The sequence below is a fragment of the Eublepharis macularius genome, chromosome 1, assembly GCF_028583425.1.
Source record: "Eublepharis macularius isolate TG4126 chromosome 1, MPM_Emac_v1.0, whole genome shotgun sequence".
Lineage (NCBI taxonomy): Eukaryota > Metazoa > Chordata > Lepidosauria > Squamata > Eublepharidae > Eublepharis > Eublepharis macularius.
Genome location: NC_072790.1, coordinates 166,784,515 through 166,808,650, shown reverse-complemented (window position 1 = coordinate 166,808,650; position 24,136 = coordinate 166,784,515). Strand labels below are relative to the sequence as shown.

Here is a 24,136-nt window from a genome sequence, read left to right as displayed (position 1 = left end):
AGACTCCTTTCACATGAGACTTTGTTCTGCCCTTATCTTGTTTTGCTACAAAACATAAGATAGGGAGAAGCTTTCATAGAGAATCAGACTTTCTACATAAGAATTGCTATCATAAGCATGTTTATTGAGAAGCAGTTCAATGGGACTTACCTCCTAGGAAATGTGTGTGTTTGTTTAAGACATTTGTATGTCGTCTTTCTATCCAAAACAGGGTTCCTAAGGGGGTGAACATGAAAACACTAAAAAAAATGTAAAACAACAGATTAAAACAATTAAGCAATAAAATTTTAAAATATTTAAATATATTAAAATCAGTTTCATAAACACAAACACATAACATAATACAAAAAACAGGGGACAGGGACAATAACAATTATTTACTGCGGGTATGCCAGACAAAACAAAAGAAGTCTTCACTCACAGGTGGATGACAGCAATAGAGGAGGACAGATGAATCTACCTGGAGAGGGAGCACTCATCTAGCCTCAGATGGTGGGATACCCGAAGCAGGGTGTCCAATGATGACCGGAGTGAACAGGTAGGTTCATATGAGAGAAGACGGTCCTTCAGGTTTGCTAGCCCCAAGCCATATAGGGTTGTAAAAGTCAACACCAGCACCTTGAATTAAGCATAAAAGCAAATTGGGAGCTAAAGTAGATGAAACGAGACTGGAGTGACATGGCTCTACAACCCATTCCAGTCAGGATTCTGGCCACAGCATTCTACACCAGCATTCTGTTTAGGACTGCAAACTTAAATAATGCAATCTAGAAGTTTTTTTCATAGTTGCTTCTATTTTATGAAATAGTGTTCCTGAAGTTCTCATGAAGGCTTCCCAGTTGTGCTATCACCTAATTTATCTTGTGGGGATAGCCAATCTTGTTTGTATGTTCTGATGTTTTCTAATTATATATTGTGATTTTTTAATTGTCACTTTACCCTGTCTTATATATATCATGAAGTATCTATTTACAAGTTACAAAGGTCAGTGACAGCTTTAAGGCTGTAGTCTACTACAACTTTATTTGGGAATAAGTTCCAATGAATAGTTTGGTTTAAACATAAAGACAGACTAGACATTTGAATGGCTACAGCATGCTGAATAAAGATTACTCAGTTTACCAAAGACAGAATCCCTATACCTTGAATATATTGATTTAAGAAGGCTCTTTCTCATTTCTAATCTTAAACAGCTGCATGACAATGCATATTTCCAGCAGCCATCATTTCTATGCATTGTTGCATGGTAAAAACCTTTATTGAACTTATGCCCATTGTGCCACTGTTCAAAGTACAAAAACCTTTTTTCAGATGGAAAAGGCAGGATATCTATCTGGGCCAGCATGGTGGAGATACTATTAAAGTGATTGTAAAGCAGGTAACACTGAATAGAACGGCATGCTATATCTCTTACTGGGACTAATGCTATACTGGAGTATCTTATTTATTTTGTACTGCAAAAATTATTCAAAAATTAACTTGCATTGTTCATTTCAAAATTCTTACTAATAAATATATGAATTGGCAGTACAGTTTTGAAAGAAAATCCCTCACACTATTTACACTACGATTATCTTTGTGTCCCATGTCATTCCTTATCTTTTGCACCAAAGTTACCTTATTTTCATCATCTATATTATTTGTTAACGTAGCAAGAAGATAATATTATCTAAATTGCTGGTTCCAATCATTCTTCACAGACTAGACTGAAAGGGTTGCCAATGGGGTCTATTGCTCACCAACTTGGGACCTATCTTGTGGGTTCCACAAGGTGTAATCCTACCTGCACCCCCTCCATGCTTTTCAATCACTACAGAACACCCTTAGGACAAATTGTTAATAGTTTTGGGATTGGTTGTCATCAATATGCTGCAAAAATCTAGCTCTATATATCGTTATCCCAGTTCTATAAATTCTTATCCAAATCTCCTGGTGATGTAATAGAAGTTCTGAATTACTCCTGGGCTGCTGTCATTAAATGGCTAAGAGTGAACTAATTGAAACAAAACCATGGAAAGACAGAGGTAATGCTGGTTGGGAAGGTGGAGATCTTGAAAGTCATTGCGTTCCTCACTTTCAGTGGGGTTCAGCTGTCCCTTGATGACTCAGTTAAAAGCCTTGGGGTTAGACTGGATCCAACATTACTGCTGAAGAAGCAATTCAATGCAGCTGCAAAAACTGATTTCTTCCAACGCAATGTAGCCCTGAATATGGCCCCTTACTTTGATATGGCTGTTAGAAGAGGAGCACTGAGTGCTGTCCCTTTCCTCAGGTTTCAGAGGGGGTCAAACCAAAGAGTTAGAAAGATAGAAATGTCAGGGCATTCTGTTTTCTGTTTAATACTCTGACTAGCCTTTGATGTGTAGATTGCCATTCTCAGGACTTCCTCCTCCCTTGTGACATCCTCCTTCTCACTCTCCTCTTCCTGGCTTTGTTCCAGGCACCATCTCTCCTTATCCTCCCCCCATCTTGCAACCATAAATGCAGGACTTGTCCTAGCATCCATGCCCATCCTTAGATAGGTAGATAGCATCCATCTCTCCTCCTTTCCTATCAGAGTATGGAGTTCCTATAAAAAAGAACTCTCCTCTGTATTTGACCAGTTTCTTTCTGTCCTCCATGCATCTGACGAAGAAAACTGTGATTCTCGAAAGCTTATGCTACAGTAAAATTGGTTAGTCTTAAAGGTGCTGCTGGACTCTTTTTGATTTTGCTACTACAGACTAACATGGCTAACTCCTCTGGATCTATTAAAATAGCAAGCATCCTAACAGGGATCTGGCTAAATAGGTAAATAGTTGGGCAGGGGATCAGTACTCCTCCTACTGCCATGAGCTCAGCAGGTGACTTTGGGTAAGCTACTCCTCTCAGCCCTAGCTCCCCAGCAGTATTGTAGGGATAATAATAACACTGTTAACCCCTCTGAGGGAGGAGGACTAATCTGTCTAGAAGAGTGGTAAAATATATTACAGGATAATAACATATTGTTACCAAATACGTTGGTAACAATAAGACCAAGATCCTTGTGAAAGATACACTAAAAATCAGAGGGAAAATATAGTTATTGTATATATGAAAAGGAAACTGACGACGACGTTAGTAAAATCCAAAAACCAAGAACACAAGCCAAATAATACCTTTTATAAGGACCAACCAAATGACATAGACAGTGTGTAAGCTTCCTAAAGAGTGTGTGTAAAGTGCCGTCAAGTTACAGCCGATTTATGGTGACCCCTCGTCCTTCCCCACCAAGGATTTTCAAGGCAAAGGAAGTTCAGAGCTGATTTGTCATTGCCTGCCTCCGTGCAGCGACACTGAACTTCTTTGGTAGTCTCTTATCCAAATATTTGGATGGGGAGGCTACCCTGCGCCGCCCAACCTACAGCGCGAGCTCTCTCGTCAACCAAAATCCGAAAGCAGAGACCGTACGAAGGAGGCAGCACCTCCCTCTAGCTCCGCCTCTCTCTTGACACGTGACTCTTCGCCCATCTCCGCCATTTTGTTTGGAAGGCTCTCTCACTTTCCTCTTCTCCCAGCAAGCTTTGCTTTCGGGGATTGCGTCGCAAGCTCAGCCGCGCGGTGTGTGTGGCTGGCGGGCGACCACTCCCGCTTTGCCATGTTCCGCCCCAGCAGCAGCCGCTCCGGCCTGTCGTGCTCCGGCCGGTCCAAGGAGAGCAGCAGCTCGGGCTCTCGGAGTTCCCGTTCGGGCGTCTCGACTCGAGGCCGCAGCCCGCGCCGCTCGCCCTCTCCCCGGGGCCGCCGCCGCCTCTCACCGTCCAGCAGCCGCTCCTCTCGCCGCTCGCCCTCCCCGCGCCGCACGAGTAGGGTGCGCTCCCCGTCCGGGGGCAGCCAGACCCGCCGCGGGTCCGAGCAGCGGGACGGCAGCCTGAGCCGGGTAAGATCTCCGAAGATCCGGCCTCGGTTACCCTTCTCCCCCCGCCCTTGTCTCTGAAGCGGAGCTTCCGCTGCCTCTTTCAGGAGACCCCCTCCCCCGGCCGGGGTAGGTCTGCGCAGTTTCTGGCAGCCCTGAGCAACTGCTGGCGAAAACACAACCTTGTCGCTGTCACGTCCCCCTCCCCCCAAAGCTCGCCCCTTTGACCCGTGGTCAGGGAGGGAGGCAAAAGAGCGCAATGTCTGTTCCCCTGTTATAGTGGACGCACATCTTGCATGTGTCTCTATGTAGCGATTTGTAAGAAGAAAACAACAATATGTGTTCATTATATAGATGAAATCAGGGATCAGTACCTGATACGTAGTGCCCCATAATGATAGCTGGTACAGCCAAAAGCGTATTAATGACAATGTAGACTATAGCAGATAACGTGTGTGTGTTGAAAGTTGAAAAAATGTATAAATGTTGAGAAGAGTAGAATGATACCCATCCTCAGAACAAAAGGTCACCATTATTTTTGGCCCAGGGAGCTGTGGATCATATTTTCTGTACCTTACTTCCTATAGGAATTGGCACATTACCCCTTCTTGTAGTCCAATGAGTTTGTATGCACATTTTATTTGGTTTTCATTATCTCATTTTGTTTACCAACTCAGCATCCAAGCTGGGTAACAGTGGCAATGGAAGATGCAATAAAATTGTGTAAATCAGTTACAGTATTCAACATCAACACAATAAATATTAAATGCACAAAATATAAATATAAAATACGCAAAAGGCAGGCATATAAATATTTTATATAAATAAATTCATAGATAATGTTTTTTGTCCCTTGCTATATCAATGCTATAGTATTGTTGGGTTTTTTTTCAAATACTATATACTGCAGGTATAATTTATGAGTGTTGTGGGAAGCTTCAGTGGCTTGCATTTGAGATTGTTTTTTTCTCCTATTGCAGAGAATTTCCCTGGGCAGGCACTCAAGATTTGCATGTAGGCATTCTCCAAGTCGGCACTCTGAATCTTCAGAGGAACAGAGCTTGCAGACTGCAGCTAGCAACGAGCGTTACAGCATTGACCTACTGGAGCGAAGGAGACTGTCTGATAGACTAGGCTCACCAGTTGATAGCCAAAGTGATGTGGACAGGTAGGGTTACTCCAAATACCAAACTTTCAGAATTAGACTTCTTAGTTCTTGTTCTGGAGGGTGTGTGAACTACTACAGAGCTTCTGTGGTTTTGGAAATGCTAACAAACTTGGCTGTATTGAATTTGGGCTATACTATATATATAGTCCTGGGTCTAGGATAAAGGCTTATAGTTCTCTTGTTCAGGTCCAGGTTTTTATACCCAGATATTAAACATTAAGAATAATTTTTAATATAAGAAATTAAAATTCTGAAGTGACAATAGATTCTGAAGGGTTATAATACATATAGGTAAAGGTAAATGTAGTCCCCTGTGCAAGCACTGAGTCATTACTGACCCATGGGGGATGTCGCATCACAACGTTTTCTTAGCAGACTTCTGTTATGGAGTGTTTTGCCATTGCCTTCCCCAGTCATCTACACCTTACGCCCGGGAAACTGGGTACTCATTTTACCGACCTCGGAAGGATGGAAGGCTGAGTCAGCCTTGAGCCAGCTACTTGAACCTGGCTTTCGCTGGGATCAAACTCAGGTCATGAGCAGAGCTTGGGCTGCAGTGCTGCAGCTTACTACTCTGCGCCACAGGGCTCTTTCTTATAATACATATACAGTAGAATAAAGTAGAAAGATGGTTTACGCACACACACCCTCTCTCTCCCTCTCTCAGAGAGAGAGAGAGAGAGTAAGGTACAGTGAATGTTACGGTAGGGGGTAAAGTGTAGCTGATTGGGGAAGGCAATGGCAAACCATGCCATAACAAACATCTGCCAAGAAAACATTGTGATGCAACGTGCCCCCATGGGTCAGTAATGACTCGGTGCTTGCACAGGGGACTACCTTTACTTACGCAAATATAAGTTAGGACTTCTGTCAGCTAACAAAGAAGAAATTGAGCCCTTTTGATTTGAGATGATTATGTAGAATTCTCACCAGGCTAACACTATTTTGATTTTTCTGCAGAGGTTTTTCACAACGGATTTGCTGTGGAGAAAGACAGGATATCTCAAGTTTCCACTATAGTTTGTTTATAGGATTTTTACCTTGCCTTTCTGTGCTCACAGGGCCAGCAAGGTGGCTAACAAATTCAAAGTACAAATTAAAAAACCAGAACTTAAATATATACAAAACATAAAAACAACAGTTAAAACATTGAGGGTTCACTGGGGGCATGTCAAGAGAAACAAAAAAGTCTTCACCTGCTGGCAGCAACAGAAGGGGACAGGCGAATCTTCCTGGGAGGAGAGTTCCAAAGTTTTATTGCCACGACAGAGAAGGCCTTCTCCCAAGTTGCCATCCACCAAATCTTGCAAGGCAGGGGCATCCAAAGCAGAGCCTCTGAAGATGATTGCAGTGCTTGAGTAGGTTCATAAGGGAGCAGGCCTTCAGGTATGTTGTTTCCAAACCATACCAGGCTTTAAATTCAGCAACAGCACCTTGAATTGTGCCCAGAAACAGATTGAGAGCCAGTGTAGATGGTCCAAGACCGGAGTAATATGTTCTCTGTGACCCACTCCAGTCAACATCCTGGCTGTAATATTCTGCACTGGATGATGTTTCCGAATACTTTTCAGGGGCATCCCCATGTAGAGCACATTGCAGTACTCTAATCTAGATGTAACCAGGGCATGTACTATATTAGCCAGATCATTCCTGTCTAGGAAAAGCTACAGCTGGCTAACCATCAAGGTTTGTAACAGACACTCCTGACCACAGCTGCCACCTGCTTAGCTCGCACTAAAAATGAAGTGTCTTATAGCTGAATCACTAATGTCACTTGTGAAACCTACTAATAGATTTTTTTATTATTCAACTGTTGGTTAATCTGCTAGATTATTAAAAGACCCTTGTCTTCTCCTTATCTTCTGTACTAGTTTCAGTCAGAGTACTTTCTCAGATGTGTCCCCATCTGTGATTAATTTTACCCAAACATCCATAACTTCTGTTATATTAACTTTGACAAACATAATTTGACCTGTGTTGTCTTCAGAATAAGATTGTGTAGTATTACACAGGCTTAAAACAACTCATAAAGTTGTAGTTTGCATGGAGCCCCAAAGGCTCCCTGTTTGCAGCCCATGATCCATTTTTAGAATCAACTTCATTAAAAAAAATAACTCATTTGATTGGAGAGAGAATTTTGAATAATCAAGGTAGAAAATTCCATTGTAGTATTAAGTGCCAGAGTGGTTTTCTCTGAAGAAGCATGTGATTTGAAACTATTTTGACTGTCAAAAACTCTCTGGGTATTTCTATTTCATCATAAATATGTGGAAGGTATGGTTTAGGAAGTGTGAAGAGTTTTTTTTCTTCCTAACCTACAGATAGTACAACATTGAAGTCTGTGTGTGTACATTTTTAGTGATAAGGCCCCACTAAAATGATGTGTCCCTCTTAATTGTGCTGCATGGATCACATTAATAGGATCTCCTCATGCATTAACTCTGGATCATACAAAACGTCTGAATCTTGCTTCCATGCTCCAGACATGTACAATATACTCCTTGGTGTGTAGAAAGTGGGGCATGATAGATATTCCTTGTCCTAGCATCAGTGCTGGCATCAGACAAAGGCTTCCAACCTCTGTATTCTGTGTGTTGGTTTTCAGAGCCAGCTGTTTGGCCACTGTGAAGCAGTATGCTGGGCTAGATGGATCACTAGTCTGATCTGGCAGGATCTGGCAGGGCTTGCCGCGGCTGCCGCTGGGCGTGGCACTGGGCGGTCTGCTCCTGACGTCACAGGGGGGCCAGGGACTCTGCAGGACCCTGCTCTGTGGAAGGAGGGGCGGTATACCTCACCCAGACTCCCTCTCAGTCCACTCGCTGGCCTGCTCAACCTGGCCTGCTTACCCTCTGTGTCCTCCATCTCCTCTTTCCAGAACTCTCCTCCAAGCCTCCACCCTTGCATCCTACTGCTCTCACTCCACATCATCACTCCTCACTCACACCCACCACCCCAGAGCTCTTCCCAGCCACCCTTTATAGGGTTTCCTTTCTCCACCTCGCCCTCCTTCCAGGCTTGTTCCCTCTCCTGACTGGGCCCAGCTGTGCATTCCTCCAGGTGTTTCCCTCCAACCACTAATCCCTCCTGGGCCCTTTTGCCATGCTGGCAGGGTGGGGTTGAGTGCGAGCCATCCCCAGCTGAGGGCTCCTTGGCCTTGCTCACGAGGAGCTGCCCCAGCCAGCCCTTGTGCTATTGAGCTTGCCTGGCCTTGCTCACGAGGAGCTGCCCCAGCCAGCCTCTGTGCTATTGGGCTTGCCTGGCCTTGCTCACGAGGAGCTGCCCCAGCCAGCCTCTGAGCTACTGAGCTTGCCTGGCCCTGCTCCCGAGGAGCTGCCCCAGCCAGCCTCTGTGCTATTGGGCTTGCCTGGCCTTGCTCACGAGGAGCTGCCTTAGCCAGCTTCTGTGCTGCCTGCTCAGCAATGCTGGGCGGGGTTACCCATCCCCTCCCCCAGAATGCCTGTGGCAGCCCCCCCCTGGAGAGGCTTGGCTTCCAGCAACTCCTGAGCCAGGCTGCTGTCTTCTAGCCATGGTGTGGCTCTGGGCTGCATCGGCGGCGTCCTCTCCCTGCCAGGTAAGGGCTCTGCTTGGGTTGCTGCTGCTGCTGCTGGACCCACCTTCTTCCTGCTGTGTCCCTTTCCCTCCGGCCTGCTCAGCCCCCTCTCTTCCCCCTGGAGGGTGGGGCTGGCTGGTTTCTCCTTGCCTCCTCCACCCCTCTGAGGTACTGGCCTTTTGCCCCTTCCCCATGGAGTAGGTAGGTTCTGGCCCTGGTTGCCGGCTTGGGGGGTGGAGTTGCTGCCACCCTTTTGTCCCCTGCTGTTCCCTCTTGTCAAGTCTGGGGGCTGGGGCTCAGACCCCAGACACACACCCCCGCTTGGCTTTGAGTTGTGGGGGTCCGGCTCAGTCTCAAACATGCGGGACATATAGTCCGCGTCCACATGCCGTGCCCCCCAGCGGTATTTGATGGTAAATTGGAAGGGTAGAAGGGAGAGGTACCAGCGTAGCACCCTGGGGTTGTGCGCCTTCATGCGATGGAGCCACTGCAGGGGTGCATGGTCCGTCAGCAGTATAAAGGGGTTGTTGGCCAGGTAGTACTGCAGGGCCCCCACCGCCCACTTGACCGCTAGGGCCTCCCGCTCCACCGTGGCATAGCGCTTCTCGGCGGGCTGTAGCTTCCGACTCAGGAAGAGAATTGGGACGTCTGCTCCGTCACGTTCCTGGGTCAGCACAGCCCCGAGGCCGGTGTCCGAAGCTTCTGTGGCCAGTGTGAAGGGCCGGTCAAAGTCCGGGTTCCACAGGGCAGTGGCGTTAGAGAGGGCGGACCGCAGGTCTTTGAAAGCTGCCTCTAGTTCTGGGGTCCACCGGACTTGGTTGGGCAGCCCCTTCCTTAAGCTGTCCGTCAGGGGCGCCGCTCGGGAGGCAAAGTGGGGGATGAACCGCCCATAATACCCCAGCAGTCCTAGGAATCTCCGAACCTGCTTCTTGGTCTTGGGCTGTGGGGCGTCGGCTATTGAGGCCACCTTGTCCGGTGGTGGCCTGACTTGTCCTCCCCCGACCACGAAGCCCAGGTATTGGAGTTCCTGGAACCCCAGGTGGCTCTTTTTTGGGTTCGCCCTTAGCCCAGCTCGTTGGAGGGCCCTTAAGACGGCTTCCAGGTGTTGGAGGTGGGTGGGCCAGTCGGGGCTGAAGATAATAATATCATCAATGTACGCCGTGGTGTACGCCCGCACTCTCCCAGCACCTGGTCCACCAGCCGCTGAAAGGTGGCCGCCGCCCCATGCAGGCCAAACGGCATCTTCTTGAATTGGAAGAGGCCTTGGGGGGTGGCAAAGGCCGTCTTCTCCCGGTCCTCCGGCCGTACGGGCACCTGCCAGTAGCCCTTTGTTAAGTCCAGGGCCGACAGGTAGCGGGCGGACCCCAGGTGGTCCACCAGCACATCTGCTCGGGGCATGGGGTAGGCGTCGAACTGGGCCACCTTATTCAGTTCGCGATAGTCAATGCAAAACCGGGTGGTCCCATCTGGCTTGGGTACCAGGACTATCGGGCTCCTCCAGGCACTCCGTGAGGGTTCGATTACACCCAGCCGGAGCATCTCATTTGTCTCCTTCTCCACTGCCTCCCACCGCTTCCTGGGGATGGGGCGCCAGGTAGCCCGGGCTGTCTGCCCCGGGCTGGTTGGGATGGCATGTTGAATCAGGCTGGTGCTGCCTGGTCTGCGGGAGAAGACCCCGGGAACCCGTGCGCAGAGGTCTCATAGCTGGGCCCGTTGAGCTGGATCAAGCTGGGGGTCCACCTTGGGCACCTCAAACTCCGGGGCTTCAGAGGTCCACGGCAGCTCACTGTCAGGAAGCTCCAATGGGTCCTCAGCCATGCCACACTCCTCTTCGGGGCGCTCGTGCCACTGCTTCAGGAGGTTCACATGCAGGGTCTTCTGCCGACGTCGGCCGACCCCGCACTGGACTTCATAGATAGTGGGGCCCAGCACCCTTCGAATCGGGTAGGGGCCCCTCCAAGCGTCCCCTCCCTCTCTGGGAAATACCGAGTGGTGCACCAGGACCTTCTCTCCAGCCTGGAAAGTCATCCGTGCACCCCGGTCGTAGGCGGCTTTCTGCTTCGCCTGGGTGCGAGTCAGTCTGCGGTTCGCCTCGGCTTGGGACTGTTGCACCCGATCACGGAGCTGGCTCACGTACTCCTGTGGGGTGGGCGCAGGGTTGCTGGCCTGGGGCCCCCAGCGTTCTGTCAGCCGGGAGAGCATCCCTCGTGGCTTGCGCCCATATAGCAGCTCGAATGGGCTGAAGCCAGTGGAGGCCTGCGGGGTCTCCCTGAGGGCGAACATGAGCGGGTCGATGTACAGGTCCCACTGATGAGGCTTGTCCCGTATCATCTTGTTCAGGGCCTCCTTGACAGTCTGGTTCAGCCGCTCTGCCAAACCATCTGTTTGAGGGTGGTAAGCCGAGGTGAACACCTGCCGGATCCCCAAATTCCGGCAGAGTTGGCGCATGGCTGTGGCACGGAACGGGCCCCCTCGATCCGTCAGGATTTCATCTGGCAGCCCCACCATCGCAAAAAACTTGGACAGGGCCCGGACCACCCCCGGGGTCTGCATGGTTTTCAGCGGGATGACCTCGGGGAACTGCGTGGCATAGTCCACAATCACCAGGGCAAAGCGATGGCCCCGGGGTGTGCGTGGCAGCGGTCCAATGAAGTCCATCGCGATCCGTTGGAAGGGTGTCTCCATGACGGGTAGCGGGGAGAGGGGGGCCTTCGGTGGGCGGCAGGCTGCCACCCGCTGGCAGGTGGGACACGAGCGGCAGTGGGCCTTCACATCTGCATTCACGGAGGGCCAGAAGAACTGTTCAAGGATCTTCTTCAGGGTCTTGTGGTGCCCCAGATGCCCGGCCCACGCATGCTCATGGGCCGTGCGGAGGACTTCGGCCCAGTAGGCCGCCGGCACCAATAGCTGGCGGACCTCCCCCTGGCCACTTGGGGCACGAGCTATGCGAACCCAAACCCCTCCTTGCTTCTCGATGCGAGGGAGCCGCTGGGACCTCCGTTCATTCCGCACCTGCTCCTCCTCACGAGCGGCTGTCTCTCGCAAGCACTGTAAGGACTCATCTGCCCCTTGGGCATCGCGGAATGGGCAGTCTGCTGGGGGTCCCGCTGGGTCTTCAACCTGTGGTTCTGCCCCTGGTCTGACAGAGGGACCCTCGCCCGGGTCGTTGGCCTCCTCCACTTGCAGAGCGGTGGCAACTTGAGGGCCTGCCAATTCCCCTGCCGCCTCCAGCAGCAGCCCGGTATTCCCGGGGGCGTCTCTTCCCAATTTCTCCGTTGCCTGCTTGAGGAGCCTGAAGAACCCTGGGGCGTCTCTTCCCAGCAGCACTGGCACGGGTAGGTGGCCTACCCGGGCGACTTCCATTTGGTGGCAGACCCCTAGGTACTCTATTGTGATTAGGGCCGTAGGGTAGGGCTGGGTGCGGCCCATCACGTCCGTCACTGGGATCCAGCGGTGCACTGGGGTGGCAGCTGGGAGAAGCTGGGGTTGAATTGCTGAGACTGCACTCCCGGAGTCCAATAGGGCTTGTAGGATCAGCCGGCCTATCCTCACGGTGGCGCATAGACTCTGCACCTGCTTGCCAGGCGGTGGGTTATTTTCCCAAACGAAGGCGCAAACCCTTGGCAAGGCCTCTGTGAGCACGCCAGCTTGCATCCGCGGCTCTGCTGTCAGTGCTAGTTCCACTGGAGCAGCTGGGTAGGCTGCCTCCAGCCTTCCCCACAGCCTATCCTGGCGTTCCTCCAGCCACAGTCCAAGCTCCGCTGGGGTGGCGGCCTTGGGAGGCCGCCCCTTGACTGGCGCCTGCGTCGGAACGTCTCTCCCCGTACGGGCCACCAACTTGTCAGGGCTTGCCGCGGCTGCCGCTGGGCGTGGCACTGGGCGGTCTGCTCCTGACGTCACAGGGGGGCCAGGAACTCTGCAGGACCCTGCTCTGTGGAAGGAGGGGCGGTATACCTCACCCAGACTCCCTCTCAGTCCACTCGCTGGCCTGCTCAACCTGGCCTGCTTACCCTCTGTGTCCTCCATCTCCTCTTTCCAGAACTCTCCTCCAAGCCTCCACCCTTGCATCCTACTGCTCTCACTCCGCATCATCACTCCTCACTCACACCCACCACCCCAGAGCTCTTCCCAGCCACCCTTTATAGGGTTTCCTTTCTCCACCTCGCCCTCCTTCCAGGCTTGTTCCCTCTCCTGACTGGGCCCAGCTGTGCATTCCTCCAGGTGTTTCCCTCCAACCACTAATCCCTCCTGGGCCCTTTTGCCATGCTGGCAGGGTGGGGTTGAGTGCGAGCCATCCCCAGCTGAGGGCTCCTTGGCCTTGCTCACGAGGAGCTGCCCCAGCCAGCCCTTGTGCTATTGAGCTTGCCTGGCCTTGCTCACGAGGAGCTGCCCCAGCCAGCCTCTGTGCTATTGGGCTTGCCTGGCCTTGCTCCCGAGAAGCTGCCCCAGCCAGCCTCTGTGCTATTGGGCTTGCCTGGCCTTGCTCACGAGGAGCTGCCTTAGCCAGCTTCTGTGCTGCCTGCTCAGCAATGCTGGGCGGGGTTACCCATCCCCTCCCCCAGAATGCCTGTGGCAGCCCCCCCTGGAGAGGCTTGGCTTCCAGCAACTCCTGAGCCAGGCTGCTGTCTTCTAGCCATGGTGTGGCTCTGGGCTGCATCGGCGGCGTCCTCTCCCTGCCAGGTAAGGGCTCTGCTTGGGTTGCTGCTGCTGCTGCTGGACCCACCTTCTCCCTGCTGTGTCCCTTTCCCTCCGGCCTGCTCAGCCCCCTCTCTTCCCCCTGGAGGGTGGGGCTGGCTGGTTTCTCCTTGCCCCCTCCACCCCTCTGAGGTACTGGCCTTTTGCCCCTTCCCCATGGAGTAGGTAGGTTCTGGCCCTGGTTGCCGGCTTGGGGGGTGGAGTTGCTGCCACCCTTTTGTCCCCTGCTGTTCCCTCTTGTCAAGTCTGGGGGCTGGGGCTCAGACCCCGGACAGGCTCTACTTATGTTCTTAAGTGGTAGACTTTGAGAAACTGTTAAAGATACAGATCTAGACTTGACAAATAATGTGTGCAGACATTTACCTTCAAAACCTCAGTGCTATAAACCCAGTTATGGTTTACATTATGATTTTTTTCAGAGAGTTGGAACATCCTTTTTCTGTCATCCATTTTTAAGACCTGTGTGTCCTGAATAGATCCTTATTTATGGTAGTAGTACTGGTTAGCATAGATTCAGACATACTGTCACATACATGAAAAAGTGTGTTGTCCCTTCTTGTCACATAGCAGTCTGAAGACTGAGGTGCTCTCTCCCATTCAGTAGGTTCTTTTTGGAAGAAGCAGCAGCACTGAGTGGGACTCAATTAGGAGACGCTTTCCACTGATTCTCTATAGGACCAGTCTTCTTCTTGCCTCCTTAGCTGGCAGATGTGTCTTCTCTTCTGGTCTGCTTCATCTAGTTTAAAGAAGTCAGCAAGATTTTGCCTGCAGTATGAGGGTGTCCAGGAAACCTAAATAATGGGCTATGGTTCATGACAGTGAGAGCCTTCTCTTTTTACTGTTCCAGCAGCACTAGCTGATGGGGGTTTTAGGTGCTCTTTGCCTCCAGTCAGCTACTCCTCTCTGTTGTGTGTGGTCTCATGTCTTGTTTGCTTGTAGCTTCCTTTTGCCTCCATTCAGATGGTTTAGCAAACACCCTTACCAAGGTCTCCCTGTGTCCTTTATCTTTCCCTGTTGAAGTGGTTAGCAGGGGAACTGTGCAAGCAGCTTTTTCTAGCACCCTTTCAGTGCCTCTGCTTACGAAACCTGTACTGCACTAGGGAGATGTGCTGTGGGCAGTCACCCCTATTCCTAGTCATTATTGGGAAGCAGTACCATGTACTCGGCAGCAGGAGCCTGACCAGGCAGTGAGCCTGGTCTCATTACCCCTCCACCTCTCAAGGATGGAGTAGGAGAGCCATTTGAGCAGCCTTCTGCCTCATATTTTTTCAAAGCCTTTGTTAGGCTTTGGCATGGGCGCAGCTGCGCAGAGTGCTGGTGGGCCTGAACTCCAGCTCCTAGGCGCGGACAGGGACAACACAGGTTCCAGCTCCGTGGAAGGAGAGGAGGTATACCCTTGCTCCCTCCCTACCCCTCACCAGCCTGCTCAACCTGTTGAGCTCCCTTCCGCCCCTGCTTGCTTCTTGTTTCCAACCCTCGTCCTCCCCTCTCTCTCTGCTCTGATATTCTCCTACACTCTCCACTCCTTCACCCCTCTACCACCACTCCTACACAACTCATCCCATCCTCTGAGTGGACTTCCCTTATATCCTTTCACCCATTCCAGGCTCCACCTGCCAGCAACGCCCCCCAGCACTCTAGCCACGGTCCAGGCTGTCCTAGGCAGCCACACCTGGTGGTGCTCTGCTGGCTGCTCTGGCCAGCCACACGTGTGCCTCCTTTGCTGGCTGCCGGGCTCTCTTTGCTGATTGCCAGAGGCTGCCTTGCTCCCAGCCTCACCTGGCCCTTGCCACTCCCACCCTGCTTGCAGGTTGGGGCGTGTCCCTGTGCTGCCTCTGCTGTCTTCCCGTGCCGGTAAGGTTGCTGTCTGGCTGGCAGGCTGATGGCTGGCTGTCCCTGTCTCCTGTGCCTTCTCCCTCTGGTCTGGTCCCCTCCTGGTTGTCCTCACTCTCCCTGCCTGGGCTCTTAGCTTCCCACCGGAGGGTGGGGCTAGATGGCTTTCCATCTGCCCCATCTGACGCTCTGTGGCTTGGGTGCTTCTCCCCCCCTCTCTGTTGCCGGCCTGTGTGGGACCTGAGTGACTGTTGGGGTGGCTGGGTAGCTGTCTCCTGGCTGTCTCCCGTCCCCTCCTCCCGGTAAGTCGACCCCGGACAGCCTTCACTGCACTACCAAGATGTGCCAGGGTTAAGTTGTGCTGACTGGCAGGACAATACATGCAGCAAACAGATAATACAATGGTATAGTAAAATCCACAGTTCCTTTCCCCCCAAAAGTGCCTTCTTGAACCATTCAGTTATAATACGACCTTACCATTATGTTTTGCAATGATGCTACTGCATTATATCTGTTTCCACAATGAGGGCTATGCTTTGTTATATGCATTCATATGTGTAGAAGCCGCAAACCATATCACTAGTATTATTTACACGCTAGCATTATGTTAGTATCAACAATGAAAATACCTTGATCTTGTGGATATTGTCACTTCTAGAGAAAAATTGCTTTTATTTTTTTCTTTTACTTTTAAATGTAAGATGCAAATGTGCGTGAGAGCATGAAAAGTAACAGCAATACCAATTTAAGAGCAAGAGAGACTTAATGAGAAATTGGTTTTCACTTCTAATCACAATGACCCATCAGTTTCAAAGTTTTTAAAAAATGTTTGACCTTGTGTTTCAAACTGTATATAAAGGAAAATTGGCAGAACCTGACTTGGGGTTGGATCCAAAAGGACTGCTCTGCTTGAGGAATAGGTATTTCCAACCATTTTGTCTTTTGCAGCTCCCTCATGCCACCTAACGCTGTTAGCTGAAGATCAGAGAAACCTAGGGGAGGAGTTCATTCATTTGTGAATAGAATTTTTCAAAAATTAACATTTTCAGTGACTAGAAAAAAACAGTGAAAATTAATACTGCTTGGCAGAAATTGTTTGAAATTCTGTTACAGTTTCTGTGCTAAGTGCTTCTGCAGGCCATCATGTACTTCCAAGAATCTACACTTGGGTTTGGCAGCCTGCTAGTCTTTGCAAGTGTATCCTGTGATCATAAATAATGCAGTTTGGAGGTAGAATCATGGTCCTGAGAAGAGTATAACTTTGGGGAGGGAGTGCTATGTGCTGAATATGCAGAATCCCTAGCAACAGCCATGTTGGGTTCAAAGCAAGATGTTTGGATAGTTGATAGGACTTTTATGCCAATCAGCTCCAGGTTTCTGACATGTTTTAATGTATGTCTCTCTCTCATCAGGGATGACTTTACTGATTATCCAGTATTTAGCAGATGCCTTTCATATCATCAAAGCCTTGAGCGATATTCATCTCCTGAGAGAAGTCCTCCCAGTTCTTTCAACAGAAGATACAATAAAGACTATCACAGTAAGGATGTTTCCCTCTATCAGTTAGACTTTGACATGAGCTACGATCATCTACAGGATATATCAAGAGAAACTGACAGGGATATCAAACTGCATAGGAAGCACTTACATTCACCAGAGAAGAGAGGACGAGATCCAAAACGCCATCCATGTGACAGAGAGGACAGACAGCTTGATGTGAGCATGGATCCTCAAGGTTTCTTGCCAGGCAAACAAAATTACTATAAACGAAATCTCAGCAGGAGTCCAAGTCCAGCATGCTCAGATGAGGATTTCAAGGAGGTTGAGAATTCTGAGACCAAAAGAAGTACTTGTCAAGATATGTCTTCTAGTGGCAGTGTGATCCATGGTTTGACTAACTCTATGCAGTCTCCTGAACCTCAGTTCCTTCATAGGCCTGAAAAAGCACCAGCACTGCCCAAAAAATCAGTCTTGAAGAACAGAGTAGATGAGCCTTCTCTGCAGGTTTGAGCCTTCTTACCCTCTCTTGCTAAGCTGTCAGTAACATATGGTTGTGTGTGTTTAATCTTAGTAGTAATTCATGTCTCTTTTCAGTCTTTCTTCTTTGTGATGCAGCAAGTACCCTCAAAATAGTGGGTAACATTCTACCTCTCCATGTGTGAAAGGTGTAATTTTCTTGCATTCATTTCCATTATGGTGGCTTTTTCAGATCCCTAGAGGAATCTATTCTGGGGTTGTATGATTGGCATAGAGAAACAAATGGGGCGGGGTTTAGAGTGAAGATGGTCAAGGAGTTGAAACTACTCCTATCTGTTCCTGCGGGTAAAGCTCCACTGAGGGGAGGGAACAGTTTCCTTTGCTCCTCACTCCAGCCCACTGACCTTCATAGCTGTTTCTGTATCCTGTGATCTTGGGAGCGGTCTGTTAGGGGTTAGAGTGGAGCAACAGCAGAGGACGGGGCATGGGAAAACTCGGTGTTCCTTCCATACTTAGAGGGTAGGGTTGCCTGATACTTCATCTGCCTTCACTGTGAAGTTAATTTAGTGTAGGTCATTGCATAATTAGCATTGTGCATGGTATTTGACTCGGTATAAGGATATTTTATTTATTTAGCCTTCTCCTGTGGTCCTGAGTGGGGCAGTCAAGACGCTGGGTAGCTCCTCCTCCTTCTTTGCAGGGTCGGATGACAAAGTTGTGATCCTAAGGGGGAGGGGCTCCTAGGCTCTCCAGTTTTTATCCGGCCCTGCTCAGCAGGGGATGTATCTTTCTTGCTCTTTGTGAGCAGCTATCCTTGGACGTTTGAAAATTAAGGCGCGGGCTCGTGGGGATAAAGGAAGGACTGGTTCCTCCTTCCCCTCCCCCCTCCCCCCTTCCAGCATTGGATTTGCGGCACGAGCCGCGGGGAACGAGCTGCAGAGCCGACGAACCTAGTCAGCTTGGTCCCGGCGTCTGCTGAGGCAACAGAGAGCGGGAGAAGAATGCCGCCGCCGCTGCAACCGGGGAGGAAGGCGATCGTCTCCCAAACGGCAGAAGCCTCGCTTGCCGCGCTGAAACTGTGAGTGAAGGCTTTCGCCTGCTCAAAGCCTCCGAAGGGGCTAAAAAGCAGGGCGGGGGGAGCCGCAGGTATTCAAATCGGGAGGGCTGGAAAGTGCGAGTGAAGCCAGATATTGCCCTGACCGTCGCGGCGGGGTTCTAATCGGTCTAGGACTGAATTACCCTCTTAGCTTAAAGGAGCCCACAGTCTCCCCCAGGGGACGGGCTTTTTTGTTTTGCTGGGTCCTCAGTAGCGCTGTTTGGAGAAAGTCTGTAAAAGAGCGAAAGGGCCTCTCTTTTAAAACAGCTCCTGCTTACTTTCACTTTCAGGCGCAAAGATTTTGACGGGAATGAATTCAGAGGCCAGTATGTCTGAGGCAAGGGAGGCTCATTCAATACCCAGCAATTTAGAGTCTTCAATGGCCTCAAGGCCTGCCTACTCCAATCAAGGGGAGAACCTGGGGAGTGGTGATCTGGATTTGTCTGGGCCAGAGGCCAAAGCCAACATTCTAGCATGGCTAAACACAGATATCAAGAAAGGTCTGGACTCAGCAGTCAAAGATCTTAAGACACAGTTGGTTCCTCAGAAACAAAGCCAGCAGCGGCCTAGCACCTCGAAGGGCAAAAGGCCTGCAAATCCAGCTACCCAGACCAAACTAAAAAAGAGAACGGACCCCCTGTTGGAGGACATCTCCAGTGACTCTGATGAATCCCCCTGGGGTTCTGATGTGTCTCAGCATTCCTCTGATGCTAAAGAGGGAGAATTGTCTGAAGAGGAAGTTATGGAAATAAACCAGTTCCAAACCAGGCTTTTTCCTCCAGAAAAGTTTTCTAAGCTGCTGGCAAAGGTGCTGAGAACTCTAGAAATTTCTCCTTCTGCTACAGGAGTTACAGAAGTGGAACCCTCATACCCCCAAGGCCTGGAAAGAGCCCTGCCTAAAGGGGGTCCTAAGCACATAGGGGTACCACTACCAGATATTTTCCATGATGTTCTGAAAACAGAGTGGGATAACCCAGCAAAACCTAAGCTTTATCAATCAGTTTTCCACAAGTTCTACTCTTTGTCAGTTAACGACTCCAAGAAGATCAAACTTCCCACAGTAGATGATCCCATCTCCAGCTTGGCAACGTCTTCGGTACTACCTATGGATGCTGAGGGTATGCCCAAGGACCCTTCAGATAAAAAGATTGAGCAAGCCTTGTGCAGGGATTTCGAAGCATCGGCAGCTTCCCTAAAATCCTCAGCGATGGGATCCTTATTTGCAAGAGCGGCCTTTACGTGGGCATCAGATCTGGCATCTGCTGGTAAGGAGGTACCAAAGGAAATCAGGAATGAAGCAAAGAAAATAGCGTTGGCGGCGGCCTTCTCTGCAGATGCCATACTGGATTTATTTCAGATGTCTTCCAGGGCCATGGGTTTTAACGTGGCGGCACGACAGAACATGTGGCTTAGGAATTGGGATGTGGACCCTCCAGCTCGTAGTAAGGTGGCAACAGTTCCCTTTTCTGGCACTAAACTCTTCGGGGACGACCTGGATAGATTCTTGGTGGAGGATGCTGAGAAAAAGAAGGTCCTACCATCTAAGAAAAGTTCAAAGGGAAACATTCCTTTTGTGACTATAAAAGACCTGCCAGGCAAACTAATGACAGACCGTTTAAGGGCAGATGCAAACCGAAGCCAAGATCAGATGGCAGATCCTTCAGCTTCAGAAAGTCGTCCACTCAGAGTAAAGGACAAAAGAAGGGCGGCCAAGCATGACTATCCGACAAGGCGGATGCTTGGACAGGTCGGGGGCCATGTCCAGGACTTTATATCCCAGTGGAGGTTCACAATCTCAGACAACTGGGTACTGGAAGTGGTATCCAAGGGCTACTCCTTGGAGTTCGAGAGGGTGCTATGAAGGCGCTTTCTTCAAGTCCTCAGAAATCCATCTCAGATGAAGCACCTGAAAATGGTGTAAGTGATCAGGCATCTCCTTCGGATCAAAGTGATAGAACCGGTACCTGCACATTCTCAAAGGCAGTGTGTGTACTCGGTCCTTTTTCTGGTCCCAAAGAAGAACAGGGACATACGGGCCATTCTGGACTTGAAATGGTTGAACCTTCATATAAAATCCAGGAGGTTCAAGATGGAGACCCTGAAGTCCACTGCAGGGGCCCTTCAGCAAGGGGACTTCTTGGCCTCCATAGATCTGTCGGAGGCCTATCTGCATATTCCCGTCAGGGCTTCACACAGGAAATTTCTCCGTTTTGCCTACAACGGGAAGCATTACCAATACAGGGCCCTCCCCTTTGGTCTGAAATCCTCACCAAGGGTATTTATGAAAGTCCTGGTGACCCTAGTGGCTTTCCTCAGGGTACAGGGGATGATAGCCCTGTCGCCCTACCTCGATGACATCTTGATAAAGGCGCCGTCCCAGGCGTCGTCCCCGAGGGCGGTGGAGACCACCATGAACTGTCTGGAGAGTCACGGCTTCATCATCAATTGCCAGAAGAGCATTCTCACCCCGACGGGGAGAATCGCTCACCTGGGGGTAATAATAGACACCATGGTGGGCAAGATGTTTATATCTCCAGAAAGACAACAAAAGATCCTGTCTATGTTAGAGGCAGTCAAGACAAGGAAAGTGATGGAGATTATGCAACTGGCCAAATTACAAGGAATGATGGTGTCGTGTCAGGATGTCTTGCAATGGGCCAGATTTCATACCCGGCCTCTACAGAGGTTCTTGCAACCCTTTCAAAGAGTCATCACTCACAGGTGGTACAGGAAGGTGGAAGTTCCTATCCAACTGTTGCAGGATCTGTCTTGGTGGACAGAACTGGGAAGGTTCACAGAGGGCGCTCTCCTAAGGGAACCCAAGAGAGTGACTCTCACTATGGACGTGAGTCTGAAAGGTTGGGGTGCTCACATCAAGGGGCAGATAGCTCAAGGGGAGTGGTCTCCCGAAGAGGCACAGGTCAGCATAAATCTTCTGGAGCTCAGAGCAATACGGAACGGGCTACTGGAATTTGCGGACAGTCTGAGACTGAATCATGTGATGGTCCTCACCGACAATAAGACGGCGAAGGCCTATATAAACAGGCAAGGAGGCAGCAGGTCCAGGACTCTGAGCAAGGAGGCAGACAAGATCTTTCGGTGGGCAGAAGAAAATCTAAGGTCCATAAAAGCAAGCCATGTAGCGGGGCAACACAATGTCCTAGCCGACTGGTTGAGCAGGAACAGGATGGAATGGAAGCTGAACGAGAAGGTCTTTACACAGATATGCAACAGGTTCGGGGTGCCGGGAGTGGACCTCTTCGCCTCGGCCCAAAACAACCAAGTGGCACGATTCATGTCAAGATACAGAGACCCGAGGGCCATGACAGTGGATGCGTTGTCACAGGACTGGCCTCGGGGTCTTCTATATGCCTTTCCCCCAACGAAAATTCTTCACTGGGTAATACAGAAGATAGTGGATCAGGGGGCAGAGGTCATACTAGTCGCCCCTTACTGGCCACGGAGGCCTTGGTTTCAGGAACTAATGAGACTGGCATGCACAGAACCGTGGACTCTTCCTTGCAGGGAGGATCTTTTAACTCGGGGAGATCCTACACCCAAACCCCAAGGCGCTAAAGTTAACAGCCTGGAAGTTGAGCGTGGCCAGCATGAGGCCCTAGGTTACCCTGAGAGGGTGATTTGCACCATGCTGGCGTCAAGAAAAGGTTCCACGAATCACAGCTACAACTGGCAGGTGTTTCATGAGTATGAAATGAAAAAGGATTGAACCCTGTATCGGCACCTATAAAACAGATCCTTCTATTCCTACAGGATGGACTGGACAAGGGACTCAGTACAAGCACGTTGAGGAGACAAGTGGCAGCCATCTCAGCCATCAGGGGATCCAAAAGAGGGACCTCTCTTACGAAGCATCCTCATGTGAAATGTTTTTTGAGGGGGACGGCCTTGCTTAATCCGCCCCAAGTGCATTGTTTCCCGACTTGGAACTTAAACTTAGTACTAAATGCGCTTGCAAAAGAACCGTTTGAGCCTATGGCTTCTTGTTCCCTTAAAGAATTGACTCTTAAAACAGTGTTTTTGGTGGGCCTGACTTCGGCAAGAAGGATGTCAGAGTTAGGAGCCCTATCAGTATATAGGGAACTGTGTACATTCCATCAAGATAAAGTGGTCCTTAGAACGGACCCCTCCTTTATTCCTAAAGTAAACTCTGCCTTTCATAGGGGGGAGGATATAGTCTTGCCATCCTTCTGTACCAACCCTAAGCATGAGAAGGAGAAAGAATGGCACAAGTTGGACGTAAGGCAGGCTTTGAGTTTCTATATTGATAGAACCAGGCAGTTTCGTAAGGTAGAAAACTTGTTTGTCTCTTTCAAACAGAGCGCAGTGGGGAATTGGGTGACCTCTTCGACCATCAGCAGGTGGATCAGGGAATGTATAGGTTTAGCATACAAGGCTAGGAAAGTAACCCCTCCTAAAGGGATTACGGCCCACTCTCTGAGAGGAACGGCCGCCTCGGCCGCATATAGGTCTTTCCCTTCCTTGGAGAGAATTTGTAGGGCAGCAACTTGGAGGTCAGTACACACTTTTACCAAACACTATAGAATAGATCAAATCGCTTCTGCGGATGCTGCCTTCGGCAGAAGAGTGCTCCAGCACATCCTGGAAGCTTAGTCACCCTCCCTATGTTTCACTGCTAGGAATATATCCCAGCGTCTTGACTGCCCCACTCAGGACCACAGGAGAATGCAAGATTTATTACTTACCGAGAAGCTTCCTTTCTCGGTGGTCCATGAGTGGGGCAGTCATAACCCACCCAGTCCTGGAAAGGGAAGGGATGAGCAGTTGAGAGAACAGACCTAAGTAAACCAGTTTGTGTTTCGTTGATGGTTGAAATGTTCTTGTGTTATATAACGATGAATAAAGTTCATCTTGCTGGTATTATAGTTGTATTATTCAGGTGGTGAGAGCCTGGTCTGATTGGTTGGGGAACTGTGAGGGCTTGGAAAGGAACTGGAGAGCCTGGGAGCCCCTCCCCCTTAGGATTGCAACTTTGTCATCCGACCCTGCAAAGAAGGAGGAGGAGCTACCCAGTGTCTTGACTGCCCCACTCATGGACCACCGAGAAAGGAAGCTTCTCGGTAAGTAATAAATCTTCCATTTTCCCCAGATTCATATATTAGAAGTCTTTGTCGAGTGAAAAAGCAGTATGAAATGAAGATTAAGTAGTGGCACCTTGTGGATTAGATTTTGGAGCAAACAAGTCTTATTTTTTTCTACTTGGCATACATTTAATTCAGCAATATGATTGAGCCTGTAGAATCCTTGGATTCATGTTTTCCTTTTTCGCCTTCCTCTCCTTCACAGGGAGATAAAGACTTTGCTTTTCTGGCTAATTGTCATATCCAAATCAGAAACTATAGTTTAATCCTGGTTTACAAGTGTAAAGGTTCCAAGCAAGCCTGCCCAAATCCCTGGGAGGGGAGTTGTTGGTAATCTTCAATGATGTCAAAGGCAAAATTCCAAAAAGACTTGCAAGTGAAGCCTCATTAACCAGCATAGCGAGCTGCCACCAGCCTCTTTTAATCCACAGTTTAGGGCCAAGCGGTAAGTCTCAAGGCCTTGGGGTGCTAACAGGCAAAATTAGCCCTACAAGTTAATAATTAGGTAGCTTGTGGCAAATTGGCCAAGGTGCTAGATTCAGATCGTATCTACAACACTTAATAACTCCACTCCAATATAAATAAAGGAAATTTATTTTTAAAATGCAAAAAACAAATAAAGAAGCATAGAAGTGTGTAGGAGAAACAAAAATAGCAACAGGCTATTTTAGCTAGGCTAGCATACTCTTTCAAACCTGTTGTAGATGTTACCTCTTAGCAAGGTTCAGAATCCACATAGAAGCTTTAGTTCTTAGGTCCAGAAATCCAGATAAAAAAGCACAAAATTTGCTAGCAACAGGAATCCACAAGTGGTATAGTATTCAGA

The 24,136-nt window shown here is 49.6% G+C and overlaps 1 protein-coding gene across 1 annotated transcript in view; it reads left to right on the top strand.

The window, feature by feature from the left end:
* Positions 1-3,523: 3,523 nt before the first annotated feature.
* The window catches only part of LOC129328214 (zinc finger protein 318-like), an 87,366-nt gene continuing 66,753 nt past the window's right edge, over positions 3,524-24,136 (top strand). The window contains exons 1-3 of the mRNA XM_054977116.1: positions 3,524-3,895; positions 4,852-5,039; positions 16,530-17,121. Of these exons, the coding sequence (XP_054833091.1) occupies positions 3,617-3,895; positions 4,852-5,039; positions 16,530-17,121 (1,059 nt within the window). The 5' untranslated portion in view covers positions 3,524-3,616. The remainder of the gene's footprint in view (positions 3,896-4,851; positions 5,040-16,529; positions 17,122-24,136) is intronic.